We start from the raw sequence: 14,769 nt of genomic DNA on the forward strand, positions 1-14,769 counted from the left end.
CTTCTGGGTTGATGTAATGTAACTGACCGACCGCGCAGCTTCTGTGTCAGTGTTTGTCAGCTGCTGATTCTATTGTTGTGACCAAGTACGGAATTCTCGGAATCCTCAGCAGGCACAACTAACCCTGGTTGCCAACCAACCTTCTGTCCTCAGGGGACAGCAGGTTCCTCTGATGTCGTGCTCTCCGAGTTGACAAAATCCACAAATTTAAATCACGTGTAGGTTTGCATTGGCACACCACTTGCAGTGCGTTTGACTGATAATTAATTCCAATTAAAGCTCCAACATCATTCAAGACTGAAATATAAATTGTGCTCAAGCAGAAAATAATAAACTAATATCTGTAAAAAACAGAAGAAGGCTCTCTCATAAGGATGAGTTCCGAGAAAATTGAGGTAAATACATACATTAAATAAATTTATTGTTCTAAATTAACAATTAATTAATTTTCCATTCAGGTTGTTGAGGAGAGGGTGGAGATCGACGCAGTGCATCAGAGATTCCAGTCGAGGGAGCACCTGCTCTTCATTTGTCCACAGTGCAAAACCAAAAAGCCCACCGAAGAGCGGATACAGCGGCATTTTCTGAAGAAAAAGTGTTTCCCCGTCAATTCCGCCTGCACACAATGCGGAGGACCAGTGTTTTTCTACACGTTTGGATCCAAAGAAACCAGACTGTCCCACGACTGTGAAAAGTGGGCCAAGTTTAGCCGGAAATTATCCGAAAATGATGGCAATAACTGCACCACTGACAGTGATGCCAGCTCAATTGCTGAAACGGAAAGCTCCCTGGCGTCCAGTTATTCCTAGGTGCTTTCCTAGGAAGATTGTAGTATAAATTTTAATGCAGTTTGACTCATTGAGTTAAAAAAGGAAAACTTAAATAAAATAATAAGGATTTTAACCTGATAAATAGCATTTTGTATACTTTTTGCCATCATTAGGCCTTTATTTTGTTCAATTGCGGAGAAATTATAGTTTCCGTTGAGCTACACTACTCGCCAGTTCTTGTGAGAAGTCTATTTAAAAGTATAGGTGGTGAAAACTGAAAAGTCACTGTTTGACAGTTAATTTTTAATTTCACAAAAAAATATTAATTTATAAATTCCAGCGGATAATTAATTGAATGATATTTTGTGCTTGTTTGAAACTATCATCGCTTATTACGACCACACGCAGCTAGACTTCTAAAAATAAGTGATAGGTTCCGGGAAATGGACACTAAATAAATATTAGTAGAAGACAAGAGAAGACCATTAATTTTCCTAATTGTTGCCAAAGTCCAGTAGCAAGGCGAGTCGCAGATCAAATTAACAACTATTTGAAAACATTAAATAATATAACTAACACAAAAGGTATGAAAACAATCACCATTAAAATGAATATCAAACAAACTAATAAATATAATGCTAGAAAGAAAGTTAAAAAAGTGATTACCCTAAAATGCGAACTTATTAATAGTATGACACGGAATTCATTAAGTTAAAATGGAAATAATCATATTTTAAACCAGATAATTCCAATAATAAACGCACTTAACTGAAAATAGCGAAGCTACAAATTAATTTCTTAAAAACATCCTGAACCGCCTGAAAATCCATCACCAGATTAATTTTCAACTGAAAATACCGGTAATCATATTCAAAATACAAATATTTCCTTAAAATCTTTGAAAACTTCTCACAAATTAACCAATTACGGACGTTAAAACTATTAAAACAACTAAATATACTCTCTTGCATTGAAAATTCGGAAAATTCTCGGAAAAAATAATGAATTATTATCTTTAAATCATCCAAAGAAACCGGTTCCCACCAAAACTATGCCGGTTTAATCACCGGTTGCATACATCTGTTTACATTGACGTCAGTCTTTTCGTCTTTTCAAAGCCGGATCGCCCATTTTTGCCCTGTATTGTATGATACGGTGTGTACCTTGAACCTTTGTTGCGTGGAGACCTTGAAAGCGACCTTGGACGAGGATGGCAGTCGGCCCGGACTCAATCGCCATGTTGCTGCGCGAGATGAACAGAGAGTTATCCTTTTACGACGACCTGGTGACCTTTTTGGGTCTCTTCTACGCCAGCAAACTCGCCTTCAACATCGGCAAGTCGGTCTGCAAGGGTGTCTACTCGCATTTTGTCACCAGGCTCTACAGCCCCACGGATTTGGCAGCTAAATATGGAAAATGGGCAGGTTGGTGCTGCACAAGTGCAGAGACTCGTTAAATTTATTAAAAAATTCTATTTTAATTTAATTTCCAATTATTTTTGTTTGCAGTTATTACCGGTGGCTCAGACGGAGTCGGCAAAGCCTACGCTCAGGAATTAGCCAGAAGAAATGTCAATATTGTGCTGATTGCGAGGAATCAGGAAAAACTGAGCAAGGTTGCGTCAGAAATCGGTACGACTCGTTAATGATCTGCCTATGCTGAATGGTGTTTTTAAAACGATCTTGTTTCTAGAGGAGGAATTCGGCATCGAGACTAAAATAATTGTTGCTGATTTTGGGAAAGGCCGGCAAGTTTACAGCCACATTGCTCAGGAACTTCAAGGAATCGATGTCGGAATTCTAGGTAATTTGGACAAATTAACAGATAATATTTTAGTTTCAAATGATCTATATTATGGTTCTGCAGGGCTATTTTAATCAAAAATATATTTTCAAACCAATAAAAGAATTATTGTCACGTCAGTAAATAATTTTTGGCATGAATAGAGGAGATAGCAAAGTTGATCTAATTTTTTCTAGTCTGGAGCTTTTATTTTGCTGAATTCATTATTTACAATTACGTCAGTTACGTATCCTAATCTAAATTTACTTACAAATAGGTAAATTTCTGAACATTTTTGGAAATAAAATTGCTAAACACGTTTCTTTGTCTGCGATTTAGGCAATTTTGTGCGTGTGAAATAGTTTCAGATAAACTAACGTTCTTTCATTTCCAGATCTATTATTTCGATGATATTATTTGATTAGAAAAATACCTCAATTATTGCTTAAATTAGCGGGATTGCCGGGAATAATATGCGAGATTTATTCTGTAAATTTTTAATACTAAATATAAGTACTATGGTCACTGATTTATAAAATTGCAGAGAAATTAAAAAATTCTTATATGTCCTACCTTCCATTAAAGAATATTTTAATTATTGTTTCAGTGAACAATGTTGGAGTAATCCTGCCTTATCCGATGAGCGTGGAAGAAATGACCGACGACCAAATGTGGGACCACATCAACGTCAATTGCGCCGCCGTCACCGTGATGACGAGGATGCTGCTGAAGGGCATGAAGGAGAAGAAGAAAGGCGCCATCGTCAACCTGTCGTCGATTTCCGGCTTGGGACCAACGCCCTACCTGAGCATCTACGGCGCCACCAAAGCCTACGTGGACAGCTTCAGCGACGCCCTGTGCAACGAGTGCAAGGGCACCGGCGTCACCGTGCAGACCCTGACCCCCGGATATATCAACACCCAGATGGTCAAGTACAGCCCCAACCTGAAGGCCGGCGGCCTCATGGTCCCGTCTGCCCAGGTCTTTGCCGCCAACGCCATCTCCACCCTCGGGGTGAACGACAAAACCACTGGCTACTGGTGCCACGGCATTGAGGTACGCAAAATATTTTTCATTGGGAAATTCAAAGCGTTTTAATTTATCTGTAAAAAGAAGGGCTGGGCATGGGATTATTTCGTTTTTTTTTTTTGTGGTTTATTGCAGGTTTTTTGCGACTAGTTTCTCTCGGGCTTTTGCAAACAAATTTTGAAGCTATAGAATTTGAGAGAGCAAAACTTTAATATAATTGTTTTACATAATTTTTATACGAAAAAATCATTTAAAAATACTAAACGTTGTGAAGTGTGAACCCCAGATTTTTTAGACATCGTTAAACATTACACTTTATCGGTAAAACTGGTATAATTTTAAATTATTTATATTAAGCGTAATAAACCGCATGAAACTCATAAAAACCGCAAAAAAACACTGCACTGCAAGTTTGGGAGTTTCCCCGGGAGATTCCCAGTCCTGGTGAAAACGAAAAGTGAAAAGGAAATCCTATGAATTCTCTCAAGAAATGAACCGCTGATAAAAGTTATCTAGCTCTGAATAATGTATTATTTTCATGGCGGAACCAAAGTATAATAGTATTTTTTCTTTTATTGGTGGATTCAGGGGGAAAACAACCATCAGCGCGCATGCTTAGTCACAAAATCGTATTTAAAACAATATTTAAATCAAATAGCGGATATTATAGGGTCTAATTTATGAACGAAAATGCATTTTTAAAACCACTTTACTGGCATTAAATTGATTTTTAATAATAGAGCAATTAATTTAATATTAAATATTTTTAATTCGTTAACCAGATTATTTTTTTATTCAGATGTCTTATTCATTTGTTATAATTGTGGAAATTTGTGATTTTGGTTAATTTTATATTTTTCCTAAGCTCGGATCTTAATTGAAAATATTTGGTTTACGCAAAATGATATTTTTACCTTTTTTGGTGTTTAATATTTTGCTATCATCAATGGTGAAATTAATATATATGTTGGTTTTAATAAGTTGAAATGGAGACACTCAAATATTTTCTATATTTTACTTCTAATAAATGTAGTCAAAAGTTGAGTTTATTGCATTTTTTTGTTTAAATCATACTTTTTGACGTAATTGTTTGGAAAAGTGGTTGATTTAGAGTTAAATGAAGAACATAAACACTAAAAACCACAGAAATAATAAATTAAAATTGCTCCAGCCCGTTAATTTTTTCCATTTTTTCTAATTAGAAATTAAATATTTCTGAAATATTCCTGAAATTAATATATTTTTGATATTATACCGATTTTAAAATAATAACCCTTTGACTTTTCTCTTGTTTTTGTAGTACTGGTTCTTCGAGAGTCTGCCTATCTACATTTGGAAGAACGCCTGTTCCTTCCTGAACCAAAGATTCCGCCGGCAGTACGACGCCTTGCAGCAGACTTCCAACAAAAAGAAATAGCAAATAACTTTCTAGTCCCAATATCTTGCCTAGCACTTTTTGAGCTGAAATGTTACCTGCGCTGCATTTAAATTAGGATTTCTTAAAAAGACTTAATTATGCTCTACTATCAGTTTCTTTAAGGAATTGAGTTTTTATATTATTATACTTTTATTTGTGCTGTATGACAAGTTGCTCGCGATGTAGCGTTGAACCCCCACCTCTACTGTGCTGCTCACTATGATGTATTACGTTTGTATCTCGTGAAATTATTTTAATTGGTATGTAAACCGTGAACCATGCAAAAAATGACAAATATTTTGGAATGTTTAGAGAAGAAATAAAAGATTAAAACAGACAGTATACTTTTTTCATTCAATTTTGCCAAATTTCTCGACAAAATTAAACAGTAGTTTGTCAGTGATCTTTCGCTTGATTTTGATTTTGTGTGCAAGATTTCCCTTCAGGTGAAAAAAATTGTTCAATAAAAAGACAATGCTCGCCGCTTGATCAGCGTGCAAAATTTTGAGCCACCCTTCTATCAAAAATTTTAATGGCAATTTAATTTTCCTAATTTTTAATTAGTATTTCAACATAAGTGTAAAAAGGACTTTTCACAAATTTTCTGTAAAGCTTTTTACTTATTAAAATTTGTCCTGACAAAAAAACGCGCAGTTTCTCCTGGATTTTAGATTCAAAATTCACAGCTGGAATTTCTCATTACCACGAGTGTCGTTCCAATCGCACACACAATTTCGACTATAATGAAGCATTATACAGCTGTTGACACGCACTGAATTATACATACATATCCGTCGAGCGCGCGCTCTCGTGTGTTGTTGGATGTGCGGTGTGCGCGGCGACAAAAAGCTGGCATGCGCTGTGCACCGGCAACCCAGAGAAGTGAGGGAATAGGCACTAATTAATCTTCTCGCTGTGTTCTTGTACGCGGAATAATTAAATTTCCAGCAGCAGCAATGAGTCGTCGTGTGCGTCTGCATGTGCGCGTTCACTCGGATTTATAGGCATTGGCATCATCTTCACTTAGCTTTTAGCGCTCGCTCCGAATAATGTGCTGGTTGTGTGTGTATCCGAGCCGACGGGGAGCTGCTTTCGTCGCCTTTCATATGCAAATGCGCCCCATGGGCAAGATTCAAATTCATTCTGCATTAGGCCGGGCTCATTTGAGCTCACCAGCTATTTGATTAAAACGTCGCAGGCTCATCCCCATATTTATGCGTGGCAACTCTCGGCAGGAAGCCTCTCGGCGACCGCCCCGCCATGGTTTTTTACTTGAGCACTCGACAAAAGCATCATCTACCGAAATTTCACTTAGCATGGCAAATGTATTCAGATTTTACTCACAAATAATGCCTCGGTGTGTCAGTAAGAGGGGCGTTGTTTGCTCAGAAAAAAGAAAAATCTGGAGGCTTTACGTAACCAACAGGGATGGATAGTCAAATTTATTTTCATATATGATTTTTTTCCGATGCGTTTTGCTATTTTTAATGCACCACATCAGCACCAAACATGAATTTTTAGATTTTTAGCTTTATTTAAATTTTTTTGGACCCTTAAAACCAATAAAAGTCTAAATCACTTGTGAAATCAGATGATGCCCACCTTAAAAAGGATTCGTACTGAAAAATACTCGAAAATAATTTTACTTTTTTCCTAGCGGGGGCCAGATGTGCGATAAAATTGGTTCCCACTGCGCAGATCCAAGATGGCGTCTGAACGTGGGAAACAAAAAAGCTCTATTTGGATTCCCGTACGAGTGTCAAGAGCTAGTTTTTACGATCCAAAAGACACAATTAGTATAAGTAATGCAAAAATTACACGTCACAATATTGACCAAAACTTGGTTCTTTTCACGAATTTTCACGTGACCGTTTTTTCGCGCCATACTCCACCGGACGCCAAATCTGCGCGTCACACGAATCTGGCCCCCGCTGGTTCATATTTTCCTTAAAAATGCTCTAAAAATATGGACAAAAAGCTCAAATTTATTTACTCTAATTATTTCAGAATTTTTTTTTTCAATTTCATTATAGGTTAATTCAGCTTATTCCATCTCAGAATCCTCTTTTAAATTTTCCAAATATTCAATAATATTAACATGCTTTATACTTTTCAAAAATTCCCCTCTGAATCAGAATTATTTTTGAATATCATGAGAAAGCAGTGTTGAAATAAAAGGTCATAAGAAAAAAAAATAATAAAACGCGTTGATATGCAATCTGTGGTATATTCCTGTGCTCGGCAAGCCGGCGGCCCTTTTTCCGATTTGATTCCACGAAAAGGTCTCCTAGCCGCTGCGCGGATCTAACAAAGCCGACCGCAGTTCGTTTCCCTGCTCGGGCGGCTCTGTTATTTTTGCCAGCGAGAGCGCGGCGCGAACGAGAGCGGCCGTGTCTAATTAGTCGGAATATGTGTGGACTCGTGGACTGCTGGGGCGAGGTGAATTTTCAGACCGAAATGAACAAATGTTTGCTCTGCCTTTTGTTGCGCGCGCCCCTCTCAGAAATTATTATTTGACTTTCCGAAAAATTCCCTCGATGCGCGCCGAAATTTCGGAGATGCGAGATGCGGCAGCGCGCCGGGAAATGCGCGCAAATGGGCCAAGTTCGCAGCGATTTCGCCATTTCCGCATTAATTCACTCGGCTTTTGTTCTTTTGCCATTGTTCCGAGCGAGAGCAGCGTTTATGGATGAGATTCGATTGACAATGGCTAATGCCAAGGAGAAAAGGAATTGATTTTTTCCAAAATTGGTAGAACTGCTTTGATGCGGAGCGGAGTAGAGGGTATTCCTGTGAGAGTTCTGCCAGCCGAGCCTTTTGTGCTGCAGAGAGCGAGTTTTATACCCGATCCTAACTCATATGGCAGCGGGTATATTCTCTTTTAAATAATATTAGATTAAAATACATTTTAAAATAATAAAATTCCAGGAAAACACCTTTACTGGAAACAAAACGTTTGGCATGATTTTTACAGCCAAATGTTTGAGCCTTTTTTAAATTTATAAATAATGTTGAAACTATTATTCTGATACAAAATGGAAAATAAGCCACTTTATTGTTGTGCATTGTTCCGTTCCTATAGATTAATTAAAAATACTTTAGCGGTTACTAGAATCCTTTGAAGAAAAAAAGGACTTTGACTCTCTTTCAGCAACAAAGTATAATAATCCCCTAATTACCCCACAATGCACATTGTTCAAAACTCTTCTCTTCTGCCTTTTAAAATTTATTTCATTTACTCTTCTACATAACGAGAGCCAACAAAAGTTCAAAATGGAAATTTACTGTAAAGAGAAGAATGAAAGCCGGAGCGCATTATTTAGCAGGTTACTCTCTGGAACTTTTACCTATAAACACAGGCGAAAATAAATTTCATATTTTTGCGTCGTGGCTGTTGGCTAAATTGTTAAAAACTTCATTACTATCGGTTTATTTTTAGAATAATGTCCACTTGTCAACATCAAAGCTCAAAGCTTTAATTATGAGCTTAGATACAGAGTCACACAACTATAATTTCGGATATTTTTGGTGTTTTGACACTCAGGGTCACGTCAGGGATGGCCCCTGAAGGTCTTACAATACCTTAAATGGTTCAATTTAGTCACCATTGACGTGCTTCAGAAAATAATCTCAATAAAATTAATTTCATCAACGTTAGGCATTAGGCACATTTCCTTTTTAGGGGCAGAGTGGCTTCAAACCGGGTTTTTAACAAATTGCAGCGATGAAACTTATGGAAACTTGTGCCGAATTTCGCGGACTACATTTTGAGAGCTCTTGAAGTTACAAAAATCGCGCGAAGGGGAGAAAACACCCTGAAAAATCGATATTTCATGAAAAGTGACCTTGACCTTTGATCTGCAACCTTTTAGACAATTTAAAACTCTTTCAGAATCGAAATTTAGATTTGGTTGTATGATATCTTAACTCGATCTAGAGTTTCTTTTTCATTTTTCAGTTATCTTTCATTTCCGATTTTTTTTTAAAAGACAAAAAATTCAAACTCAGATTTTCCCCATCTTTAAGCAAGCACTTTAAAAGAAATTCGACATGACTTCAAAGTTTTAACAAAGTTCCAATCGACCATCAAATTCGCCTGGAATTGCTCAGAGTAAACTCGTTGTTAATACAAAGTGACCCTTAAATAATCACAATTATTGCCTTTATAGCTTCAATTGGTCGTTATTGGAACAAATTTTCCGCATGCGTCGCCATCCAGACAAATAATCAATTTAAAAAAGCAATAGGGTTGCACATTTTCTGTTTCTTCAAAACAATGGACTTGAAATGAGTACTAATCATGGTATATCAAATTTTTAAATTTTTTTTAACCTTCCCCTAAATATTCTCAAAATTATTCCGAAGCAATATTAAATTGATGAAATGTCTTACGGGTTTAATTGGCAGATGAGAAGCAGTTTATTTCATTTTATTAGCAAAAGATACATCCTTTATTCGAGTTGAGTCCGTTAATAACAAAGCGACAAAAGAGTCTTGGAAGAACAAAGGCGGCGGCGTCGTTGCAGTGGCATTGTGCACTCATCTCGTGGCGCGAGAGGGTAGAGAGGCGTGCGTAAAGTAAAGTGCGGCTGGCTGGCTGGCTTGCTGGCTGGCTGTTGGGACCTCTGCAGAGCGCAGGGCTGCTCCGGTTGCATAAGCGGCGGGCGCATGATCCGCAGCCGACTGCGGCGAGATGATAGCGCGCTCGGCTCGCTCGCCGCGTAGTCTTGGGCTCAGCCTAGCAGCGGAAAGAGAGGCGCACCCCGAAGCCAGCCAGCCTGCCTGCCAGCCGCCACTCGAGCCGACAACACACACTACACTCGCCCACTGCGAGATCAACAACCCTCTCAACGCACCCCATCACCAGGTAACAACACACTCCATCTCCCGCGCCCCGCCGGGCGCCTGCCCGCCCACGACTCCCACTTTTCCGCATCATTTCCGCACTTTTCATCTTTTTATTTTCCAACGTGCGCCCCATTCCGGCGAAAGCTGTCAGACGTTTCATTCTGCGACCTAGTTTTAGTTGTTTTAGCAAGGGGCGGTGGTGTGTTGCTGCTCGCCGGGTCACACTCTCTTCCACCAGTTTTTATTTTCCACAGATGTGTCTGCATTTCACGAATTATGATGCTGCAGGGCTGCCCTTTTTACCACCCTCGTGTCGCTTTATTATTTCAACCCCCTATGCAGCACAAGTATACTATAGTTTTGCCACATTGCAGACTTTTGTGTTTGTAATTTAAGATGAGATGGGAATGCATGCAATATTGCTAGCAATGGGAATTTTAATTTTCTAATAAAATAAAACTACTTAAAATGAATAAAAATTTGAAATAAAGTTTAATCTGTGGGTCCTAAAAAATTGTATGGTTGGCAAAATAAAAAATAATACATGTTTTAGGTGGAAAAAGGTTTGGAAATTGCTTAAAATTCCATGATTTATGTTCCATCGACGTCCAGCACTCTGTAGCACGTGCCAGAAAAAAATTGAACAAACTAAACGCGGTAAAGTTATGGTTGGTAAAAACGCTGAAAAAAGGGAGAAACGTTACATTTACAAAATAACAAATTTTGGCATTAGATTTTCATCAAATTTTTGGTATTAAACCAAGGATGATTTTTACAGGAAAATTAAGAATAGTAGAAGAAACAGCTAAGGAAGGACAATTATCAATTTATCAATCACGAAGATGAAAGAAGATAAATTCGACAAATTCTGAAAATTAAACGGAAGTCCAGCACAAAGTTTGTTTAGATGAAAAAGAGAAAAATGCTCCCGCTTGTCAAAATGAACACCGATTCTTATCCAAATTAAAAGATTTATTCACTAATAAGCAGCATTGATCAATTTAATAATTAGTTGGTGAGTTGGTTCAAAATAATATTGGAACAGAAATTAAAAAAAGGCCCAAGGTAAGGTTTCTTACTTAGTAAATTGAAAATGAACAAGTAACCGAGGGCTGGAAAAAGGTTTGCTATTTAGAATAATGCATTTCCACTGAAAATGTGCTGTACCAAATTGTATTAAATTTGGCTGATAAAAACTCGTTTCTGTCGAAGAGTGAAAATCCTGAAGCGAAACATATTTTTGTAAAATTAGTGGAACTTAAATAATATTAAATATTTCGCGACATATGCGTAAATGAGGACAGATTTTTCAAATTAATTTTAAACATTGTGTCACATTAAATGGAAATTTATGCAGACGTTATTTATCTGCAATCTTCTAAATTATGGTGGAAATTCAAATATTTCATCAAACAACCATTTGAAGGCTAAACATAATTTCCAATATTTTGCCTAGCAGCTAGTTATTAAATTTCTCTCTTTTGACAAATACCGCATCGAATTAATTGACATTTCCCAATTAATAAATAATTTCCACTGCCTGTTAATTATTGGAAACGAATTTTCTGTTGAGAGAACGAATTGAAGCGCTTTCTCTCTCTCCCTCGCATTTAAATTAAACTGGAAAATGCTGTACTCGCAAAAGTGGGGAAAACGAATGAATATTGGACGCGCGCTTCAAATTTGTTGATTGCTTGACAAGCAGCAGTTTGTCCGGTTCATTATTGACTTTTCGCACGTTCCATGTTTACTGATGAAAATAATAAACCACGCCAAAACGGGGGGCCACTTCGCAGATTTTGACCTTTTGCACGGGGGAAGGCGCTTTGTCGCGTGTGGAAATTAGCTTTGTCACTGCATATATGCGGGTCTCGGTGTTTGTGGCACAAAAGTTAATTATCTGTCACAATATAATGGCATAAATTAAACACGTTATTCCTCTCTGTCTTCCGGCCTTTGACTGGCTGAAAAAGGCGGTCGTGCTCTCGATTACAGGGGCTGCTCGCTCCGGCTCTCTGTGGTAATAATCCATTAAGGTCCGTCGCGCAGAGGGCGTAATTTGCGCGGCCTCAAACGCACCGAGGATTCAAGTGCGTTTCCATTGCAAAACATTCCGCGTGTTGATTGGACGACAACTCAATCAGGGTCGCGCATTTGCCCCTATATTGATTTTGCGTTGGGCAAAAAGCCGCAAAACAAAAGGGGATCCATTCCATTTCCGCTCCGCCGCCAACGCGTACACGTTTGTGTATTATGCACGAGGCAAATAATAACTATTTCGCTTCGGAAGCGCAAACATTTTCATAAAATAACAGTACATTTTCCAGTCACGTCAAGCAGCCCTGGCCTTTCCCCTCCTGTGCGTACGCAAGCGGCAGCTCCTTTCTAAATTTATGATCGCGCCGTGAACGTTCTTCCGCTTCATAATTCACGCTGAAATATGAACACACACTGGGTGAAAAATTATAGGCTCGTTAAATGATCATTAGTTACTCTCGGACGAGTCGGTATTCTTCCCGGCTTTTCCGCCGCTTGTGCAAACACTAAAGTTTTGAGCTGCATTCTTGCGAAAAGGGGATGGATGATAATTTCCAAGAATTATCACCCCAAACAACATGCCAGCAAATAATTAGTCTGGTGAAATATTTTCAAAGCCAACAAAATAAAACCAGGAGTGTATCATTAATTTTAGTGCTATAAAATTAGCACCGTGTTTATGAATTAGATTTATTCTCCATATTTTTCGCAGTTTTAACATTGCATGTAATTAAAATAAAAATTTTGCCTTTAACTGTTCAATTATTTTATATAAAAAACGAGGGCTACATCTATTAACATTGTGTTGATTTCAAAAGATACTAATGGAAAATTTATTCAAATTGAAGCTAACATTCTAATTTAATCCCTAAGGTAATTTTCGGAATAAAGACTAGACTAGGAGCAAAACATTTTTAGATTTTTGAAGGGAATAAAACAAATCTTTTGATAAAAAGGAAAAATCCAAGGCATTCTCCTTTGATATTTTTTAAATTATTTATTGCGGGCTGTACAATATTGGAAAATTTTCTTATTTCAAAAAGAAATATTTACTTACCTATTTAACATATTTAAAAATTTAACCATTTTAATTCTTAATTTTCAAAAGGAACCTTGAAATCATTTAGATTTAAAATTCATATTCAAAGAGGCACAAAATCTTCAATCGTAGAGCAGTTTTGGCTTAAATTTAAAATGTTTCAACCATTTTTTATGGTTGATTTCCATTTCTTGGGTCGAGATCTATCCAACAGTGTATGTCTCCCAGGGGACTTTTGCGAAATAAATTACAACTCTCTAAGGGCAGACAGTGCTTGACATTTATGAAAAGCACACAAAAGTTAAGGCCAATTTACCCGGAAATTTACACTTGGGAAATTAAGCCCTCAGAACAATCTTTTGAGACTAATTTGAAGAACAGCCCTGTGTCAACATTATTCTTCTTTGATGATATATGTTCTTGATAAAATTTATCTCAGAGCATGCTGCATTATGCTTTCTGTCATTTCCAGTAAATCATATCTAAATCAGCTTGAATGGAAATAGTTAATGAGGAATTCATAATACCATCTCAATAGCCTATCTAATATTACTTTTAAGAACTGTCAAGGACATCTGACAAAGTTTAAATTTTGGTTAGATTTTGGCTCTGTATTTCGATGGAGAGTTTTTAGAAGGTTTTGGAGCTGCTTTTCTTTGCAAAAATCATCCAGTTTCCAGGTTTGCATTTTTTAACATCGTATTTATGCTCTAAAAAGAGATTTGAAGGGAAATTCAGATGGTTCACTGGCTAATCACGGCTATTTTCTGCGATCATGAGCAAATTTTGGGACTATTGGTTGGTCTGAAACTTTTTCCAGAGCTCTTTTAGTTAGCAAAAAGCTAAATTTAGCTCTCAACGAGATCAAATAATAATTCTGTGTAAAAATGTTTCCTTTGATCAGCTTAACAACACAATTTTTTCTATTCAAACTCGCTCTCATCACCTGTGATCTGATTATATGGCCAAACAAGATTAAAAAAGACGATCAAACAACAAGGAAATTGTATCATGAAGCATATTTTCGTGAATGTTGCTTAATGGGTAAAGAAAGAAGTTTTGCTTCTAGAAAATGAAACAAAATTAGGAAAATTGTGTCAGAACAAATCTTAACATCTGATTAAAAACTAAATTTTGTTTTGAGCTTAATTGTTTTTGTTAATTTTTCGGCTCAAAAATGACTTAAATTCTAACTATGTATGATTAGTCTCATGATTATAAGATGAGATGAGACGCTGCCTTTTTAAGTTAAAAAACAAAACTTAAAATTCTGGCAACAAATGAAAATTCTTAGAATTCTTGGCTACAATAAGCAGGGGAGAAAATTGTTAGTTAGAACAATAATCTCAACAATGTACAATAATAATCAAAATTTCAATCACCTTGTTACGATTATAATTCAAGTTTTCGCTATTTTCTCCGGATTTCAAATGGCCATATAATTTTATTGGCAGATTTCGATTCCTCTTTGCGAGATCTGTCCAATTGTGTCTGCCACTTTTTGAGGAAACTCTTTGTTGTGAAACAAAATGAGCTTTTAAATAGGGAGACAGCCCTTGCCATTTGGAAAGCATGCAGCCACTTCTCTAAAAAAATAAAATACGATCAATTTTGCCTTTAACTCAATCCTTAGGGATTTTCCAGGGATTTATAGCATCAATTGGTCCGATATTGATAATTTGTAGCCATTCATTTGAGCTTAAAAATGGTTGAAAAAATTATTCGATCGAAAATATGGTCCATAACGGCTTTTTATCTGTCCCTGTCGCGTTGACAACTTTGCGAAATGATCGCATTGCGACTTTTTACGCATTTGAAGTCATTAAAATCAGCCCGACCAATCAGCA

At 37.0% G+C, this 14,769-nt stretch overlaps 3 protein-coding genes across 3 annotated transcripts in view; all 3 read left to right on the forward strand.

Moving 5' to 3' along the window:
• On the forward strand, positions 1-902 carry LOC135935772 (uncharacterized). The gene is made up of 3 exons (XM_065478327.1): positions 1-216; positions 280-395; positions 459-902. Exons 2-3 carry the CDS (start codon positions 375-377, stop codon positions 807-809), a joined length of 372 nt encoding a protein of 123 aa, XP_065334399.1. The 5' UTR covers positions 1-216; positions 280-374; the 3' UTR covers positions 810-902.
• A 1,001-nt stretch (positions 903-1,903) lies between these two features.
• On the forward strand, positions 1,904-5,335 carry LOC135936685 (inactive hydroxysteroid dehydrogenase-like protein 1). Its single transcript, XM_065479599.1, has 5 exons — positions 1,904-2,194; positions 2,279-2,401; positions 2,463-2,573; positions 3,160-3,608; positions 4,882-5,335. Exons 1-5 carry the CDS (start codon positions 1,981-1,983, stop codon positions 4,996-4,998), a joined length of 1,014 nt encoding a protein of 337 aa, XP_065335671.1. The 5' UTR covers positions 1,904-1,980; the 3' UTR covers positions 4,999-5,335.
• A 4,375-nt stretch (positions 5,336-9,710) lies between these two features.
• LOC135936492 (leucine-rich repeat neuronal protein 1-like) overlaps positions 9,711-14,769 on the forward strand; it is a 39,814-nt gene continuing 34,755 nt past the window's right edge. The window contains exon 1 of the mRNA XM_065479322.1: positions 9,711-9,865. The gene's annotated coding sequence lies outside the window, so the exon portion shown is untranslated. The remainder of the gene's footprint in view (positions 9,866-14,769) is intronic.

The sequence above is a fragment of the Cloeon dipterum genome, chromosome 2 (assembly GCF_949628265.1).
Source record: "Cloeon dipterum chromosome 2, ieCloDipt1.1, whole genome shotgun sequence".
Taxonomy (NCBI): Eukaryota; Metazoa; Arthropoda; class Insecta; order Ephemeroptera; family Baetidae; genus Cloeon; species Cloeon dipterum.